The sequence below is a fragment of the Mytilus galloprovincialis genome, chromosome 1 (assembly GCF_965363235.1).
Source record: "Mytilus galloprovincialis chromosome 1, xbMytGall1.hap1.1, whole genome shotgun sequence".
NCBI lineage: Eukaryota > Metazoa > Mollusca > Bivalvia > Mytilida > Mytilidae > Mytilus > Mytilus galloprovincialis.
Window position 1 is genome coordinate 11,351,343 of NC_134838.1, and position 17,630 is coordinate 11,368,972.

General features: G+C 32.1%; 1 protein-coding gene across 1 annotated transcript in view; it reads right to left on the reverse strand.

Moving 5' to 3' along the window:
* The window catches only part of LOC143065213 (brefeldin A-inhibited guanine nucleotide-exchange protein 1-like), a 41,681-nt gene extending 25,931 nt beyond the window's left edge, over window positions 1-15,750 (reverse strand). Inside the window, exons 1-10 of the mRNA XM_076238646.1 lie at window positions 15,506-15,750; window positions 13,139-13,169; window positions 9,367-9,505; window positions 8,697-8,843; window positions 6,687-6,866; window positions 5,133-5,213; window positions 4,775-4,847; window positions 4,198-4,278; window positions 2,458-2,712; window positions 492-657 (exon numbers count right to left, since the gene is read on the reverse strand). Of these exons, the coding sequence (XP_076094761.1) occupies window positions 492-657; window positions 2,458-2,712; window positions 4,198-4,278; window positions 4,775-4,847; window positions 5,133-5,213; window positions 6,687-6,866; window positions 8,697-8,843; window positions 9,367-9,505; window positions 13,139-13,169; window positions 15,506-15,629 (1,277 nt within the window). The 5' untranslated portion in view covers window positions 15,630-15,750. The remainder of the gene's footprint in view (window positions 1-491; window positions 658-2,457; window positions 2,713-4,197; window positions 4,279-4,774; window positions 4,848-5,132; window positions 5,214-6,686; window positions 6,867-8,696; window positions 8,844-9,366; window positions 9,506-13,138; window positions 13,170-15,505) is intronic.
* Between the last annotated feature and the right edge of the window lie 1,880 nt (window positions 15,751-17,630).

The following is a 17,630-nucleotide window of genomic DNA, read 5'->3' on the forward strand; positions in this document are numbered from 1 at the left end:
GCCTGTCAGCCTATGGTTTCATGGATAATTTACACAGACTTTTGAAGACAAGGAGAGAGAGAGAGAGAGTGAGAGAGTTAATTGTGACTACACATATAATATACATACTTTGGATCAGGAGGCCTGTCAGCCAATGGTTTCATGGATAACTTACACAGACTTCTGAAGACAAGGAGAGAGAGACAGACAGACATATTTTGGATCAGGAGGCCCGTCAGCCAATGGTTTCATGGATAATTTACAGAGAGAGGAAGAGAGATACATACTTTGGATCAGGAGGCCCATCAGCCAATGGTTTCATGGATAATTTACACAGACTTCTGAAGACAAGGAGAGAGAGAGTGAGAGTTAATTGTGACTACACATATGATATACATACTTTGGATCAGGAGGCCCGTCAGCCAACGGTTTCATGGATAATTTACACAAACTTCTAAGACAAGGAGAGAGAGTGAGAGACTTAACTGCGACTACACATATGATATACATACTTTGGATCAGGAGGCCCGTCAGCCAATGGTTTCATGGATAATTTACACAGACTTCTGAAGACAAGGAATGCATCTTTCTGTAGGATATGACTAAATACACCTTGGGCCATGTCTGGGGATTCTGCATTCTCCAGGCCTTCAGGTTCATCATCTAACTTGTTCAACGCTAGAAAAAGAAAATTAAAAACTTCAATATTTGTGATAAAAGTTACAACAGTTTAAAACCTGAATTAATAAAAAAAAAAAAAAAATAATAAAAATAAAATATTTTGAATTTTCCTAGTTAATAAAACTAGAGGCTCTCAAGAGCCTGTGTCGCTCACCTGTTACTGTATTTACTGTTGTCAGCCATCTTGGTTGGCAGGCAGGGTCATTAGACACTTTTTTAAAATAGATACACTTGTAATGATTGTGACCAAGATTGGTTAAATTTGGCCCATAGTTTTAGAAAAGAAGATTTTTGTACAAGTTACAAAAATGACGAAAAGTTGTTCAATATTGACTATAAAGGACAATAACTCCTTAAGGAGTTCTCTGACAATTTTGGTCATGTTGACTTATTTGTACATCTTACTTTGCTGAACATTATTGCTGTTTACAGTTTATCTCTATCTATAATAAAATTCAAGATAATAACCAAAAACTGCAAAATTTCCTTAAAATTACCAATTCAGGGGCAGCAACCCAACAACCAGTTGTCCGATCCATCTGAAAATTTCAGGGCAGATAGATCTTGACCTGATAATCAATTTTACCCCATGTCAGATTTGCTCTAATTGCTTTGGTTTTTTTGAGTTATAAGCCAAAAACTGCATTTTACCCCTGTGCTCTATTTTTAGCCATGGCGGCCATCTTGCTTTGATGGCCAGGTCATCGGACACATTTTTTAAACTAGATACCCCAAGGATGATTGTGGCCAAGTTTGGTTAAATTTGGCCAAGTAGTTTCAGAGGAGAAGATTTTTGTAAAAGTTTACGGACGACGGACGACGGACGCCAAGTGATGAGAAAAGCTCACTTGACCTTTCAGGTCAGGTGAGCTAAAAAAGAAATGAAATTTAAAAAGATGTAAAATCTATCTTTTCTAATTAATACTATCCCTCTAATGTCTAGTTAGCATTAAATATTCCACAATATACACATAATAAAATATCTATAGTTTTCCTGTTTTAAACCTACACATGTACTGGAAATAAATAAATACCAATCGTCTTATTTTACCACATTAGTTTGTTTTTCTAAAAACATGTTGTATTAACTAATTAATTCAAGTTTTAGCATTCATATAACAAGTAAGAAAGATATAAATATGGGTTTTCATGCTCAGTGATAATATTAATCTCCGAAATAACATTCATTAAACTATGCCTCATTTGTTTCTGAAAACTATCCTTGACATTCTACAGGTAGCTGGATTGACCAGATACCAATGTTGCATTAAACTTTATTGAAATATTTTCTTAAAACAACCAGAATTATATATAGCCTTTCTTGTGATTTTTAAAAAAACTAATGGTCTCTTTTGGTTATAGCCTTGATTTTGACAAACAAACTTTTGAAATTATCAAATCAAATTACTATTTGTAAAGAAATTTTACAGTTTACTGAATGAATTGAATCTATTGAAATAGTTAGTTCTAAAATGCATAAAATAGCAATTATGAGATAAATATGGGTTGTCATGCTTAGTAATAATATCCCTAAACAAACTAACATATTCTTAAAACTATGCTCTGATTGCTTCAGAAAACTAGTATTTCCAATTCATATAAAGCAAGATTAACCAGTTTCTATTTATTTACCATATTTCAACAAAATGTGACCTTAACCAAAACAGAACGCTGCTTATTACAATAGGAATTGTGGATAGCTTTTTAGGAGTTCACACACTCAGATTTTGTGTGAATTCAGAAACAAATCTTTTGTTTACAACTAACACAACACATGTACACACAACATCTATTTACCATAACCACTTCCACTTCTGCTATGTGAAGACTGAGAAGTTACTTCCCCTTGTTGTGAAGATGCCATAGAGGTTGTCTCCCCCTGGTTTGAAGATTGGGAAGTTGTCTCCCCTTGCTGTGTAGTTTGGGAAGTTGTCTCCCCTAGCTGTGTAGTTTGAGAAGTTGTTTCCCCATCCCCAGTTTCTACTTGGGGAGAGGAAGAAGCATGAGTAATGGGCAAGGAACCAGCACCTTCCATGCTTGTATTAGGTTGCTCTAAAAATTCAACAAAATACTGTAAGTATCAAAAGCACAAAAAAGTTTAAAAGTTATAAATATAAGCATTAAAAACAAAATTAATACTACTGAAGTGTCAAGTCTAATTAAACAGGCAATACTACAATCAAACTTTGACAACCTGTAAAACTTTTCCTTTAAATTATATAATTTACTTTTAATCTTTGAAACTGTGAGGTATTCTGAGATTAATTAATGTTTTCTAATTTACAATAAGTAGAAAATTACTATTTCAACAAATTAGAAGCATTCAGTTGAAAATTTTAATAAATAACAGAACCTACAAATTTCAAATATCCATTACTTTACTCAGTACTAATAAAAAATAATATTTAAACTACATGGCTAACCTAGTGGTGTTGACCAATTATGTTTCAAATCATTTTTGTAGTGCCTGCTTCCTACACTTGCACTATCTAGAGTGGTATTAACCAAATGTTCATACAAAGGGCATGAATTTAAAATGCAGTAAAAACATGTAAACAATGCATGTGAATATATAATAATATACATATACTGCTGATATATCATCAAATCAAAAGATTAAGCTTTCTGTAAATACATATAAATATCTAGGAAGAATTACATGGTGAAAATAATACTGGTATGATATTTTGGTTACATGTATTAGAAAGACAAATTTTGGCATATACATCATGATGTACTGTTTGGTCAACAATCAAAAACAAAGTACCAATGTATGGTTTAGATATTTCTACAATTACTTCTAGCCTATAATTATAAGATTCACAATGTATATAAATCCTTTTTTCACTTACAATATCAATGTTTACTTCTACTCTAATAGCTAGATAGTTTTTGTTCTTGAATTTATTTATTGACCACAACTATAATGATGCAATAAGATGCACATTCTTTTCCAAGATTCATTTCATACACAAAATGTCGTCTTCTATACACATACTTCATATCTTTATTTTTGTTTGTTTTATATAATGATTTTTTAAACAATTTATATTTAATTGAACATATTAATATGAGAGCAAAACTAAAACCAATTAATTAATTTTTCAGCTCAAAAAAACCTGCAGCAGAAGAAATATTATTTTTGTAACCCAATTTTCAGAGTTTCTGAAGAAATATGGAAAATACCATAATGTGAGAATTTTTCTTTATATTTTTTTTCAATCAAGCTATTAAAATAATTTGGAAAAAACAACCATGTAATTTGTTTTAAAAAGATCAGAATCATGTTGAAGAAAGTGAATATAACACCTTGTGAACAGGTTTGAACCAAGATATAAACAAGTTCGAGCTCTCCAAAAATAAAATATTTTACAGTACATGGTTTCACACTTGGCATAGAATAAACTAAACTGAAATTATGAACTTTTAGCACTTATCAAATTCTGTGATTTCCATGAAACTATGAAGACTGGTATCTAACAAATATCACAACTTTTTTAGCATCTCCCGTAGAGCATTAAATACTGGTGACAGTACCTGTACAAACTTGATCAATTAAATCCTCTATAACACCATTTACTACAACTTCTGTAGTCTCCTCTCCATCTATAGCTTCATCTGTCAAATAAACAAAATATATTTAATCTGTATGCAGCATTAAATGCTTTTTTTCTTTTTATATCACGGGATGGGATTATCTCCCTTCAACTTGTTTATATCAAATAAGTTTGCTTAAATGAAATAAAGAATCTCTTACGGCAAGTTATTCCTTATTCCTAATAAAGAGAGGTAAAAAGCTAGATTATCTTATTATAAAATTGACCACTGAAAACTTAGTATTTGATGTAATTGTAAAAGTTGCTTGTTAAATTTAAAATTGTAGGATAAATCTTTTTTGTTTTTATTTTAAATACATGTACATTGCATTTATGTCAACTTTCAATGTTGAAAGTTTTATGCAATTCACTATATTGTGAACAAGATTGATTAAAAACAACACTATATTTACCACAATGTTGTTAACCACATATGGTATACACTTAAAACAACAACTTTTTGATATACATGTTAGCATAATTACTTATTCAAATTTAATAATTGTCTGTCATCTTACCTGCAGTAGCATGACCATTATTCTGGTTGCTGTCTGTCTGTCCATCAGTTTGTTCTACATCTCCATTCATTTGCTGAAATTATGGATAACAAAATAATAGGTATTTGTCCTTCAACTTTCAGAAAGGTAATTCCATAGTATAAAAGTTGTTTGATTAATTAATGAGATCTATGTGAAATTTGAATAATGCTTACTTTACTTTTTTGCACGTATTACTGTTATATCATTATTTCTGTACATTTTTTAGATTTAGTAATTATTATAATTTCAGCTCAGATATTCCAACTCTGTAAGCATTATCAATTTGCTAAGGCTTGTTTCTCTTATTTTTTTCTTCATTTTAATGGTTTACACTTACATTTTCTGGTACATCTTCCGACTCATCCGATTTTTTGGATAATTTGCTTGAGCTTCTGTCTCTTTGTTTCAAGTCCTGTGCCTAAATTGTTAATATAAACAATCAATTCAATCTTACACCTATTCATAACTACTGTATACTGAAACATTTCTGCATCATTTTGATGTTAGGATTTTCTTTTATACCTTTATTTAAATTATTTTTAAATTTGTGTTTTTCAAAATATGCTACATATATAAGTAAAATGTTTCATGAGTGTTTATTTTTGTAAATTTTAATTTTCAGAGATAAGTTATCATAACAGAATAAAACCAGTGCTCTAGCTAGAAATCAAAAGGGGCAGGGTGCCAGTGGAGGGCAGGGCACTTTTTATGATAAGAAAAGGCACTGCTCATTTTTTTGTCTACGTTTCTGTGTGTATCACGAGTGAACAAATCTCTTTTTTATTTTTACTGTATATGTTGTTTTTTTTTAAATAAAGATGCTTTTCAACTATAGTCTTTATTTCATTGTTTGTGTAGTTATGAATGATATAGTACATCTTTATCAACATATTATGTTTTTACAGTTTAACTTCACTCTACCCATTATGAAAGAATATGTGTGGTCAAGCAATGATCTGATACTAAGAGCATTACTAATTTAACAATGTTTAGAACATGGATTGCTAAAAGTATAATTATCAAGTAGAAATTGCAATATATATTTTTTAATATGTTCAAAGACAGTTAATATCTTTAAGGTAACATTATTATGTTATTATATATTCAATTGGTTATTTATTCCTTTTTTTGGTACTGGATAATACTTTTAGAGCACAAATTTGTAATAAGCTAAAACAGGGGAAGTAACTCCAAAATCAAAATCAATCGGTTTGGGTTAATTAAAAACTGTGCTTGTCGCTAACAAGTTAAGATGGAAGGCATTTCTGTAAAGGCATAGTTTTATTTTGATGACTTAAATTCAATTCTAAAGTCATGAAAGTCTTCATTTATACACTCTTCCATTGTGACTTGGAGATCGAAAATGCCTACCCAAGCTAAACACACTCGCTGACACATTCATCAAAAGTATGACAAAAAGATACATTGTCCTAATTAAATTACCTAGTTATTAACACCTTTGAAGTCTTTATCATTGTAATTGATTGTAATGACATGATTAACCTGGGGGCAATCACATAGGTGTCATATTTTCAATTAACTTGGAGATCAGAAATCGATGAAACAAAATTTTACCAAAACGGCACAAGATAATTTTGGAAAAAGACGTCAGGGCAGAAGGGCGCAGATGAAGGCACCCAGGGCGCGGCTGAGGGCACCCAGGGCGTGGCGCCCTTCTATTTTGGGCTAGCGAGACCACTGAAAACTGTAATAATTATTTCTCCATTTATTGTAGATTCAAAAGTAACAAGAACCAATATGACGAAAGAACTATTCAAGTTTATTGTCTTTATAAGTAAACTCTGGTATAATGAAGTTTTTTTCTAAGATTCTAACATACACAAATTAACGGTATTGTTTCTAGTTTCCTTGTCATTCTTTTATTACTTACAGCCTGCAGTTCCATTCTTGAGAAGATGACATTTAACATCTGTGTGAGGGTAGCTTTAGCTGTTGTTTGGTTCACTAGGTTTTTACTAGCTAGATAGATATTATAACAAGTCCTGACAGTTTGTAGAACTGTACCCTCATGTATTTCTACTGTATTTGATGTAACCACTGTCAATAGAGCCTGTTAAAAAAGGAAAATACTGCAAATTGACAAGTTTAGTCTTTAAGAAATCTTAAATCCTCATTTTAAATCATGTACATCTGTATATTTTTTTCAGAACCCCTTTTAAAACTACAAGTTACAGTATAGTCAACAATAAAGTATTTTTTTGTTACTCCAAATGGATTTTAGTAGCTAAGTAAATGCTTACAATATAATGGCAGATTTTACAATAAGAAGGAAATATTGTTTTTTTGTATCCATCAAAAAAGCAATTGCTGAAACTGTGAAACAGACTGTGTAATGGAGTAATGCATTATGTTATTGAATAAAATGTGTCTTTCTGAGTAAATAAAAATAAAAATTACTCTGTGTTTGTGTTTTTTGTTAGAATTAGAGGGTTTTCAATTTCAAAATATTGGACATGGAATAGACATCATGACCTACTTTACTGACATCCAGCTTATTTGGAGTGGAATTTTGAAGTATTATTTATAAGTGGAGCCTAATAACATGGACATATATTTTAATAAAAAGTCTTCTTTTGTGTTTTAATCATAACTTTAAGGCAGTTTTTTATTGGTAAAGGCTAAAAAAGGTAATTTAATAATATTGTTGCTAACGTCACGTCTTTTCCGTCCATTGTGGTATGTCACGATCGCAATTTTCTTGATGGTTCTCAGACAGCCCATTGTAGTTATTTTTATCCCGGGTTTTATAAATAATTGAAAATAGCAATCATATTAAATTTGGATGACGTAAGGGGTTCAAAGGACTTGAGGAATCAATATCATTGGCTGTTTTATTTTTTGCGAACGTTACTCTCGACGTTTCCGTCCAAATCAGTGTCACGTGAGCAACATATATTTAGATCTGTAACTCTCCTGTATAGGAGTTACGATATCGCCCTTTGCAGAAATAGATTCGGAGTCAGTTCCTTCACATGATGGGGAAGCAAAGATGGTAAGTTGTATGTGATATCGTTACAAGAGGACCTTAAATGTATTCCGTCCACCAAAAAGATGTTCGCAACAAAACGTAATGTCATGATAGTAGATGTTGCTAATGTTACTATTACCAATTGGTTTCTTGTGTATTCATTTGATATGAAGTACACCTGCAAATGACATTCTGTGTATTTAGAAATTCTAAACCAGACTGTACAATTTTATTACTCCAGGCGTATATTAAACATCACTGTGTGCATACATTTTAACTTTTAAAGATGTTGTTGCTCATGTGACATGTCCAAATGTCGCTAACGTTACTCATTTTTTGGTTTTTTGTGTATTCATTTGATATAAAGTACACCTGCAAATGACATTCTGTATATTTAGAAATTCTAAACCAGACTGTACAATTTTATTACTCCAGGCATATATTAAACATCACTGTGTGCATAGATTTTAACTTTTAAAGATGTTGTTGCTCATGTGACATGTCCAAATGTCGCTAACGTTACTCATTTTTGTCTCTGTCACGTTAGCAACATGAAAGTAGGCGACAGAACACAATACTGTAAAATCTGCCTATTATTTCCTACGTATATACAACAAACAGAAATGCAATGTGAGAGTATTGAGAACTAGATTTGATTATATTTTACTTTAAAAGTATTTTTATTAACACAATATTTTTAAAATTGTTAATTTCCGTAATGTTTTAAAAGTTGGTCAACATCTGTCTAAATGAGAATTCCTTAATACAAACAGTAAATCAAATGGTTGGATAATTAGAAGTGGCAATTTCAAAAAAATGAATAAGATCTCATTGGTCTCCAGGTCAGTTCACAAAACCTGTTTGCACACTGGCTCTCAGGGGTCAAGTTTAGAACTTTGTATTGAAACAAACCTTTATAATCTGTAACTGTACACCTTCATCTGTCTGTGGTCCATGGAAACATCCACATATTGTCTCTACAATGCGATCTATCAACCTTTTACCAGGAGAAGTAGTATCTACGGCATTTCCAGTCAGATGACCATAGGCAATTAATTTCTGTAATCATTAACAGTAATACAATTCAATTTCAAAAGGAAACCAAGAAATAGTGTATAATTATGTCTATCATCAGTTGAACTAAATGCTTATTATTAGTAGAACTTTTGTTACAAAATATACTTCATTTTCATCTCAGAAAAATATTTACATAAGTGAAAAGTTACTTCTTTCCTTCTTTAAATTTCTTAGAATTATGTCACTTTTGCATAGTAACAACTGAAACATTTGATTTTGGGACAAAAGTGCAAATGACTGGTACAAGTGCCAAAACCCCTGTTATACTAACGCAGTCAACATCTGAAGGATTTAAAAAACAATCTTGAGAGCTTTATATCTGACAATCCTCAAAGGATTTGGCAGAAAATATCAAATTCAAAGTATATTGGTGTGTCACATGGCAATGAAGAAAAAATAAAACAAGAGAGAACTTCTCTGTGTGCTATTTTCATGAAACAAAACTTTTTGTCAGCAATAATAATTGTGAATAATTCTCATAATATTGTACAGAATGCTAGCTTACCTGTAAGCAGTCTAGTGCTACATTTACAATCCTGAAGCATTTGGATTGACATGCTAGTTCAAATGGTAAGAAGTATTTATCTGCTTCCACAAAACCAGCTTGTTTAGGTGTAGGTAACGCTGATGATGACTGGTCTTCACTAAAATAGAAACAACAACTTATATATTTGAACAATGTTTCAAGTTTCTCTTTGCTTTTTAATCATACTTATTATACATACATCTATATGAAACAATTTTATGGTAATAAAAACTTTTGTCACTTAATTCTAAACTACATGTATAAGTGATTTTTTTTTATGATTTACTAATTTTGTAGATTTCTTGAGGAAAATTTCACAACACTATACAATGAATATGTTTAGTGTAAATATCAAAACTCCATTATTATTGTTTGGCAAACAACAACCAGATGCTCCGCAGGGCGCAGCTATATATGACCGCAGAGGTTGAACCCTGAACAGTTGGGGCAAGTATGGACACAACATTTAAGCTGGATTCAGCTCTAAATTTGGATTGTGATTAAATAGTTGACACAGCATAGGTTTCTGACACAGAATGAATGTGGTCTAATGAACTTAAAATATTTTTTTTGCCTTTGAGCAATTCACTATGCTGTTGAATATTAATCCTCTCAAAAAAATGTTTGAAGAAATTTTCTTTTCATTTATGAAATCTGAAATGAGAAAAATTTAACCCCCCCCCCCCCATTTTTTTTTCACATCCCCCTTTCCCTTTTTCCAAAACTGATCTCAATTCAAATTCCTAATGGAGTTTGCAACAATAACTACTCATTTAAATACATCATAAAATATTAAAATGCAAAATAAAGTGCTTGTTATCACTGAATGGTAAAGATTGTTTTAATTTATCAGTTGGTAGTAAAAGTGAATATACATTGTATATTGTATAAAACAATGATTTAAGTTGATTCAACTACTATTCTGGACAAAGAAAGATAACTCCAATTGAAAATTTCTTGCTATTGCACAATATTGTGCACTTAGATATTTCTTGCTATTGCGCAATACTGTGCAATTGAAAATATTTGCTATTGCACAATACTGTGCAATTGAAGATTTCTTGCTATTGCGCAATACTGTGCAATTGAAAAATGCTTGCTATTGCACAATACTGTGCAATTGAAGATTTCTTGCTATTGCTGAATACTTAATATAATAATTTTGGAACCTGATTTGAACCAACTTGAAAACTGGGCCCATAATCAAAAATCTAAGTATATGTTTAGATTCAGCATATCAAAAAAGCCCAAGAATTCAACTTTTGTTAAAATCAAACTTAGTTTAATTTTGGACCCTTTGGACTTTAATGTAGACCAATTTGAAAACGGGACCAAAAATTAAGAATCTACATACACAGTTAGATTTGGCATATCAAAGAACCCCAATTATTCAATTTTTGATGAAATCAAACAAAGTTAAATTTTGGACCCTTTGGGCCCCTTATTCCTAAACTGTTGGGACCAAACCTCCCAAAATCAAACCCAACCTTCCTTTAATGGTCATAAACCTTGTGTTTAAATTTCATAGATTTCTATTTACTTATACTAAAGTTATGGTGCGAAAACCAAGAATAATGCTTATTTGGGCCCTTTTTTGGCCCCTAATTCCTAAACTGTTGGGACCAAAACTCCCAAAATCAATCCCAACCTTCCTTTTGTGTTCATAAACCTTGTGTTTAAATTTCATTGATTTCTATTTACTTATACTAAAGTTATTGTACGAAAACCAAGAATAATGCTTATTTGGGCCCTTTTTTGGCCCCTAACTCCTAAACTGTTAGAACCAAAACTCCCAAAATCAATCCCAACCTTTCTTTTGTGGTCATAAACCTTGTGTCAAAATTTCATAGATTTCAATTTACTTAAACTAAAGTTATAGTGCGAAAACCAAGAAAATGCTTATTTGGGCCCTTTTTGGCCCCTAATTCCTAAAATGTTGGGACCAAAACTCCCAAAATCAATCCCAACCTTCCTTTTGTGGTCATCAACCTTGTGTTAAAATTTCATAGATTTCTATTCACTTTTACTAAAGTTAGAGTGCGAAAACTAAAAGTATTCGGACGATGACGACGCAAGACGACGAGGACGCCAACGTGATAGCAATATACGATGAAAAATTAAAATTTTTGCGGTCGTATAAAAACTTGTACCGTCCTTTTCCATTGTTTTTCGCATATATATATCTAGCAAACCATTTCTTGATTCCTGATATCTTCAACCCACTCCCCATGAAAAAAAACTTTCAAAACCCAGCAATATCTGTTCTATGTGTTTAAATGCAGAATATAATACGTATGGTGCAGTCAAAGACCATTTTAGTCTTTAAATGGTAATATACAAATAAATAAAACTTGCATGTCTTTGAGGCACAAGATATTACCTATGGCAGATTTTACAATAAGAAGGAATTATTGTTTTTTGTATCCATCAAAAAAGCAATTGCTGAAACTGTGAAACAGACTGTGTAATGGAGTAATGCATTATGTTATTGAATAAAATGTGTCTTTCTGAGTAAATAAAAATAAAAATTACTCTGTGTTTGTGTTTTATGTTAGAATTAGAGGGTTTTCAATTTCAAAATATTGGACATGGAATAGACATCATGACCTACTTTACTGACATCCAGCTTATTTGGAGTGGAATTTTGAAGTATTATTTATAAGTGGAGCCTAATAACATGGACTTATATTTTAATAAAAAGTCTTCTTTTGTGTTTTAATCATAACTTTAAGGCAGATTTTTATTGGTAAAGGCTAAAAAAGGTAATTTAATAATATTGTTGCTAACATCACGTCTTTTCCGTCCATTGTGGTATGTCACGATCGCAATTTTCTTGTTAGTTCTCAGACAGCCCATTGTAGTTATTTTTATCCCGGGTTTTATAAATAATTGAAAATAGCAATCATATTAAATTTGGATGACGTAAGGGGGTCAAAGGACTTGAGGAATCAATATCATTGGCTGTTTTATTTTTTGCGAACGTTACTGTTCGAGGTTTCCGTCCAAATCAGTGTCACGTGAGCAACATATATTTATATCTGTAACTCTCCTGTATAGGAGTTACGATATCGCCCTTTGCAGAAATAGATTCGGAGTCAGTTCCTTCACATGATGGGGAAGCAAAGAAGGTAAGTTGTATGTAATATCGTTACAAGAGGAACTTAAATGTATTCCGTCCATCAAAAAGACGTTCGCAACAAAACATAATGTCATGATAGTAGATGTTGCTAATGTTACTATTACGAATTGGTTTCTTGTGTATTCATTTGATATAAAGTACACCTGCAAATGACATTCTGTATATTTAGAAAATCTAAACCAGACTGTACAATTTTATTACTCCAGGCATATTTTAAACATCACTGTGTGCATACATTTTAACTTTTAAAGATGTTGTTGCTCATGTGACATGTCCAAATGTCGCTAACGTTACTTATTTTTTGGTTTCTTGTGTATTCATTTGATATAAAGTACACCTGCAAATGACATTCTGTATATTTAGAAATTCTAAACCAGACTGTACAATTTTATTACTCCAGGCATATATTAAACATCACTGTGTGCATACATTTTAACTTTAAAAGATGTTGTTGCTCATGTGACATGTCCAAATGTCGCTAACGCTACTCATTTTTGTCTCCGTCACATTAGCAACATGAAAGTAGGAGACAGAACACAATACTGTAAAATCTGCCCTATGCAAATGGCAACAAAAGTAATTACAATAACATAAAAACTTATCTTATGTTACCTTTGAACACTGCTTTCTTTCTTTAGTTGATCTGAAACATAAATAGAACATTAAAGGTAATTGTCATCACATTCTTATGAAGATTAATTTTCTAAAAATCAGAATGTTTTGATGTATGCTCTTGAGTAGCAAGAACTGCAAGTGAAAGAAAAATACTTCATAAAAACTTGTTTTTCTAAGAAATAACATCGGACCAATTTCTAATGTCAATGCTTTTGCCTCTTTTTTATAGAAATAAATTGTCCGCCTTTAAATTTCTTTATTTATAATCATCGACTATGTAAATATGGAATATTGCTGATAAGAAAAGAGACTGTTGTGAACACTCAGGCAACAAAATATTGCTTTTGACAGTAGGGAAAGTGAATGTAGTGACAGATGTGAAAGCGACTTCTGTCTCCAAGTAGTGAAGTAGCACCAGCCTTGAGCCACAACCAGACAAGCCAGTGAACTGCTAGCCTTTAGCAAATAGGATGCTATGATTGTTCTGATAAATACAAAACCCCAGGCGTTGCTTGAATGTACCTTAATTTTTCTAGAAGTTGAAAAATTTCTGAAATAACAAAAACCACAGTCGCGAAAAAAAGGGTCAGTCATGTAACTGGAATCAAACATATATTTTATTTTGGTCTTGCACATAAAAGAAGTGTACAATTTCCAGCAAATTTGTAAACATGTATATATCTGATACACCTTATCGCTATTTGTCCGCCATTGCTGGATATCACACAGGTTCCCGTAAAATGTTGACGTCATAAAACAAAATGTCTGATGCCACAATGAAAAAGTGATTGTTGTATGCGTCAAAAGTTCAAGCGGCCGGGTCAGCCGGGATTAGCAATCTATCTATCTATCTTCATATTTCCGCACTCAGTCACAACTTTGACTATTACGTGCCGTTGCATGCGTGGCTTATTTACAATTTAAAAGAAATAAATTTGCAGTAATATTAAATTACATTGCATTGGTGCTTAGAAAAAAAAATAAATAAAGTTAAAATATAACAGTGATTTTTTTTTTTTTTTGGTGGATTGTTATCCTATGTATATTTCTTGGTAAAACTATGTACATGTTAAGCAGTTTTTTAGAATATTTGTGAAAGAGCAGATATAGAGATCTGCTCTTTGAAGCCGTCGACTGTTGTACAAAGGATTGCTGATGTAGGAAGTAGGTTCCATTGTACTATTGTATGTGGATAAAATGAAAACTTGTAAGAATCTTTATTTGTTTGAATTTGTTTAAAGTGGTTGGTAAGTTTATGTCTTGTTCTACTGTCTGATTTAACGAGAAGATCTTTAGGGTAAATTGCTATGTGTTGGTGTATGATCTTATAGAATACCAATAGTCTTGTTTGTATTCGTCTCAATTCTAATGTAGGCCACTGAAGGTGATGAAGCATATTTGAGACAGAGCTGGTATTGTGATATCTATTACATGTGTAGCGAGCAACTCTTCGTTGGACCATCTCAATTTGGTTGATTTGGTTTTTGGTGTGAGGGTCCCAGACGCAAGAGCTGTACTCAAGCTTAGGTCTGACTAATGACATGTATGCCTGTTCTTTGATTTTTTGGGATGAGACTTTAAGGTTACGTTTTAGAAAATTAAGTTGTCTGTTTGCATTAGCTGTTACATTATTTATATGTTTCAGTGTTCTAGGATTCCCATTACCCGTTACCCGGGGTAAGTGGATTAGGACAACGGGTAAGTCATTTTTTAGCCTTTGTCACCCGGTGGTAAGTCAATTTTCAAGTTCGGGGAAGCCGAAAAACTCTTGAAATTTCCCGGTCCTCTTCAATTTTCCCAAATCTGCTTTTTATTTTTATTAAATCACGAGAAAAAACTTTGATAAAAGATCGAAGATTTTGTCGATGTCTATCGGCGCTTTTATTCAAGCACTCGTTTACTAGGTGTAATCAAGCGCAAAAGAGACCACATTCTTCTATCATTCTAAAAGTCGGTCACGGTGTCGGTAAAATCGGAAAATCCGGATTGATAACTGGTGCTTAAATCGGGACATAAACGATTTTTTTTCTTGTCATCGGAGGAAAATAAACTATCATAGTACTATACTACACTATTGGTTGGCGGATTTAACTTTTAGATGTGGGTAAGTAATTTTTTTATTGATCTTACCCGTGGTAAGTCAAGGTGCCAAAAAAATCCTAGAACACTGTGTTTATTCCATTTTAGATCAGATTGTATGGTTATGCCTAAATATTAAGGTGTATTGATCAACATGATCAAAAGTACATGATGATGTCACAGACAAGTAAAATCCTATCTTCTACTTCTTCTTCTTCATCATAACAAATAAGCATCGTAGACGTTAAATGACCCAAAATAGAATTCATTATGTGATTCACTTACCTAGTGCCACCTCACAGGCTTTTTTCAGTTGGGAGTGATGAGCTTTTTTTATTTCTTTGTCGCTCAAGATTTTCTCGAGAGCTCTTGTAAGGAACATTTCGTTTGGCCTGTTGCCTTTACGCATTATGCCAATCAATCGACATATCAAATAGAAAGGTTAAGTTATTTCTGTTGATGAACAAATGTTTCGTTGGAATACGGAACACCTGTAACAGTTGTCCACCATTCAAATCACGTGACCAAATGCCGACGATATATTCTGGTACCCTTTTCAGTCCAAAATAGATTAAGTTATATAAAGAATATGTCCGTACAGAACTATATAAGGAATGTCTAATAACATAAAACACCTAAAGAGAACAACATACAACAACTAATGTTTTTTTTTAAATGAAAAACCCACGTTTAAAATTTTAATATTTGTAAAAACGGTACGAGTGAGAAAATATAAAGATTCCATCACTACATCAAAATTATTGATAAAAACAGAAGGTGTACTAAAACTTTAACAAAAACTTAAATCCAAACAAAGTAGCAGGACCAGATCATAAATAATTCAAAGTTAAACCAAGACTTAAAAAAGAACTTTCACATAAATTGCACCGATACTTACCATCATATGTGTGAAGTCAGTTTAAACAAAATGTGTACCAGGCCGAGAGACATAGTCGAGTCACAGGTGTCAGATCTTGGCGACACTTGAAGTCTTTTCCTGTACTTGTATTATATGTCTCTGCCTGTACTACATAAACGATATTCGGGCCTAATTCCAACTGGCCTTACAGTGCGGTTATTTGCAGATGACCATAGTTTAATTGGAAATGAAATCAAATTCTGATGCATCTCTATTACAAAAAGATCTTGACAAATTGACATCATGAGAAACTACGTGGAAAATGGCATTCCACCCAGACAAATGTAATGTTATTTCAGTAACCAGAAATTAAAAAAAAAACACACACACAAAAAAAAAAAAACCAGTCCCAAATTCGTGACTACACATTACGCAGTCATTCTACAGTTATTCTTTAGAACATGTAACAACAGCAAAATATCTAGGGGTAACCACCTGCCTGCATGTCATATAAATGACTTAAACTAATACTAGCTAGTAACATGATGAAACACCTTGAAACAAATAAAATATTAAATGAACTACAACACGGACCCAGAGCAAAAAGATCATGTGAATCGTGATTAATATCTCTTATACACCAAACTAGCTCAAAACAATGATAGAAATATACAAACTAATCAAGTAATCGTGGATTTTTCCAAAGCATTTGATAAAGTGCCACAAACACACTTACTTTACAGATTTAAACACTATACGGCATTTCAGATCAACCAACCCAATGGATCAAATCATTCCTGTCCATCAGAACTCAAACAGTCCTACTCAAAAACTCAACATCTGAAAAAAATCCAATACATTATACTCATTTATATCAACGACTTACCTGACTACCTAAAACACAGCCAGATAAGACTCTTAGCAGATGACAGGATTATTTACCGGTCTATTACCTGCCAAAACGATTGAATAAAGCTTCAGAAAGACCGTGAAAGTAGCAGCTATAAAATGGGAGAAAGACTGAATCATGTCTTTCCACCTGAACAAATGTTAATGGTCAGAGTTTGTTTGACTGAAATAAAAACTCATCAAAGATATTTGTTGTAATAAAGTAGTGATTTGCTTAAGTTGAGTTTCTTTGTTATCCGGAGAAATCCGGAGTAAAAATTTTATAAAAGATATATATGAGGGTCTAGATGAGGTCAATTCTGGCTTTTATTCAACAGACAAGAGAGACCTATTGACGGTGTTGGAGAGCTGCCGCCGTGAATCTCTCAACCGTATTTGGGCCTCGATTTGCGCATACAATATTGTCTTTCAGTTTGTTCCAATGTATTATGCTCTTGACAAAACTCGAAAACTAATTAAAGTTTAGGTTTATAATTTGTACAAATCAGATATTATGTACAGACTCTATTAGCAATTACTTTATACATACCAATTCTCATGTGCATAGGAAATTACATTATTAAAGGTTTAGAAATAAGATCCAGATGTAAACAAAATATATGAAATAATATAATAGTTTATTGTTATAACATTTAATATAAT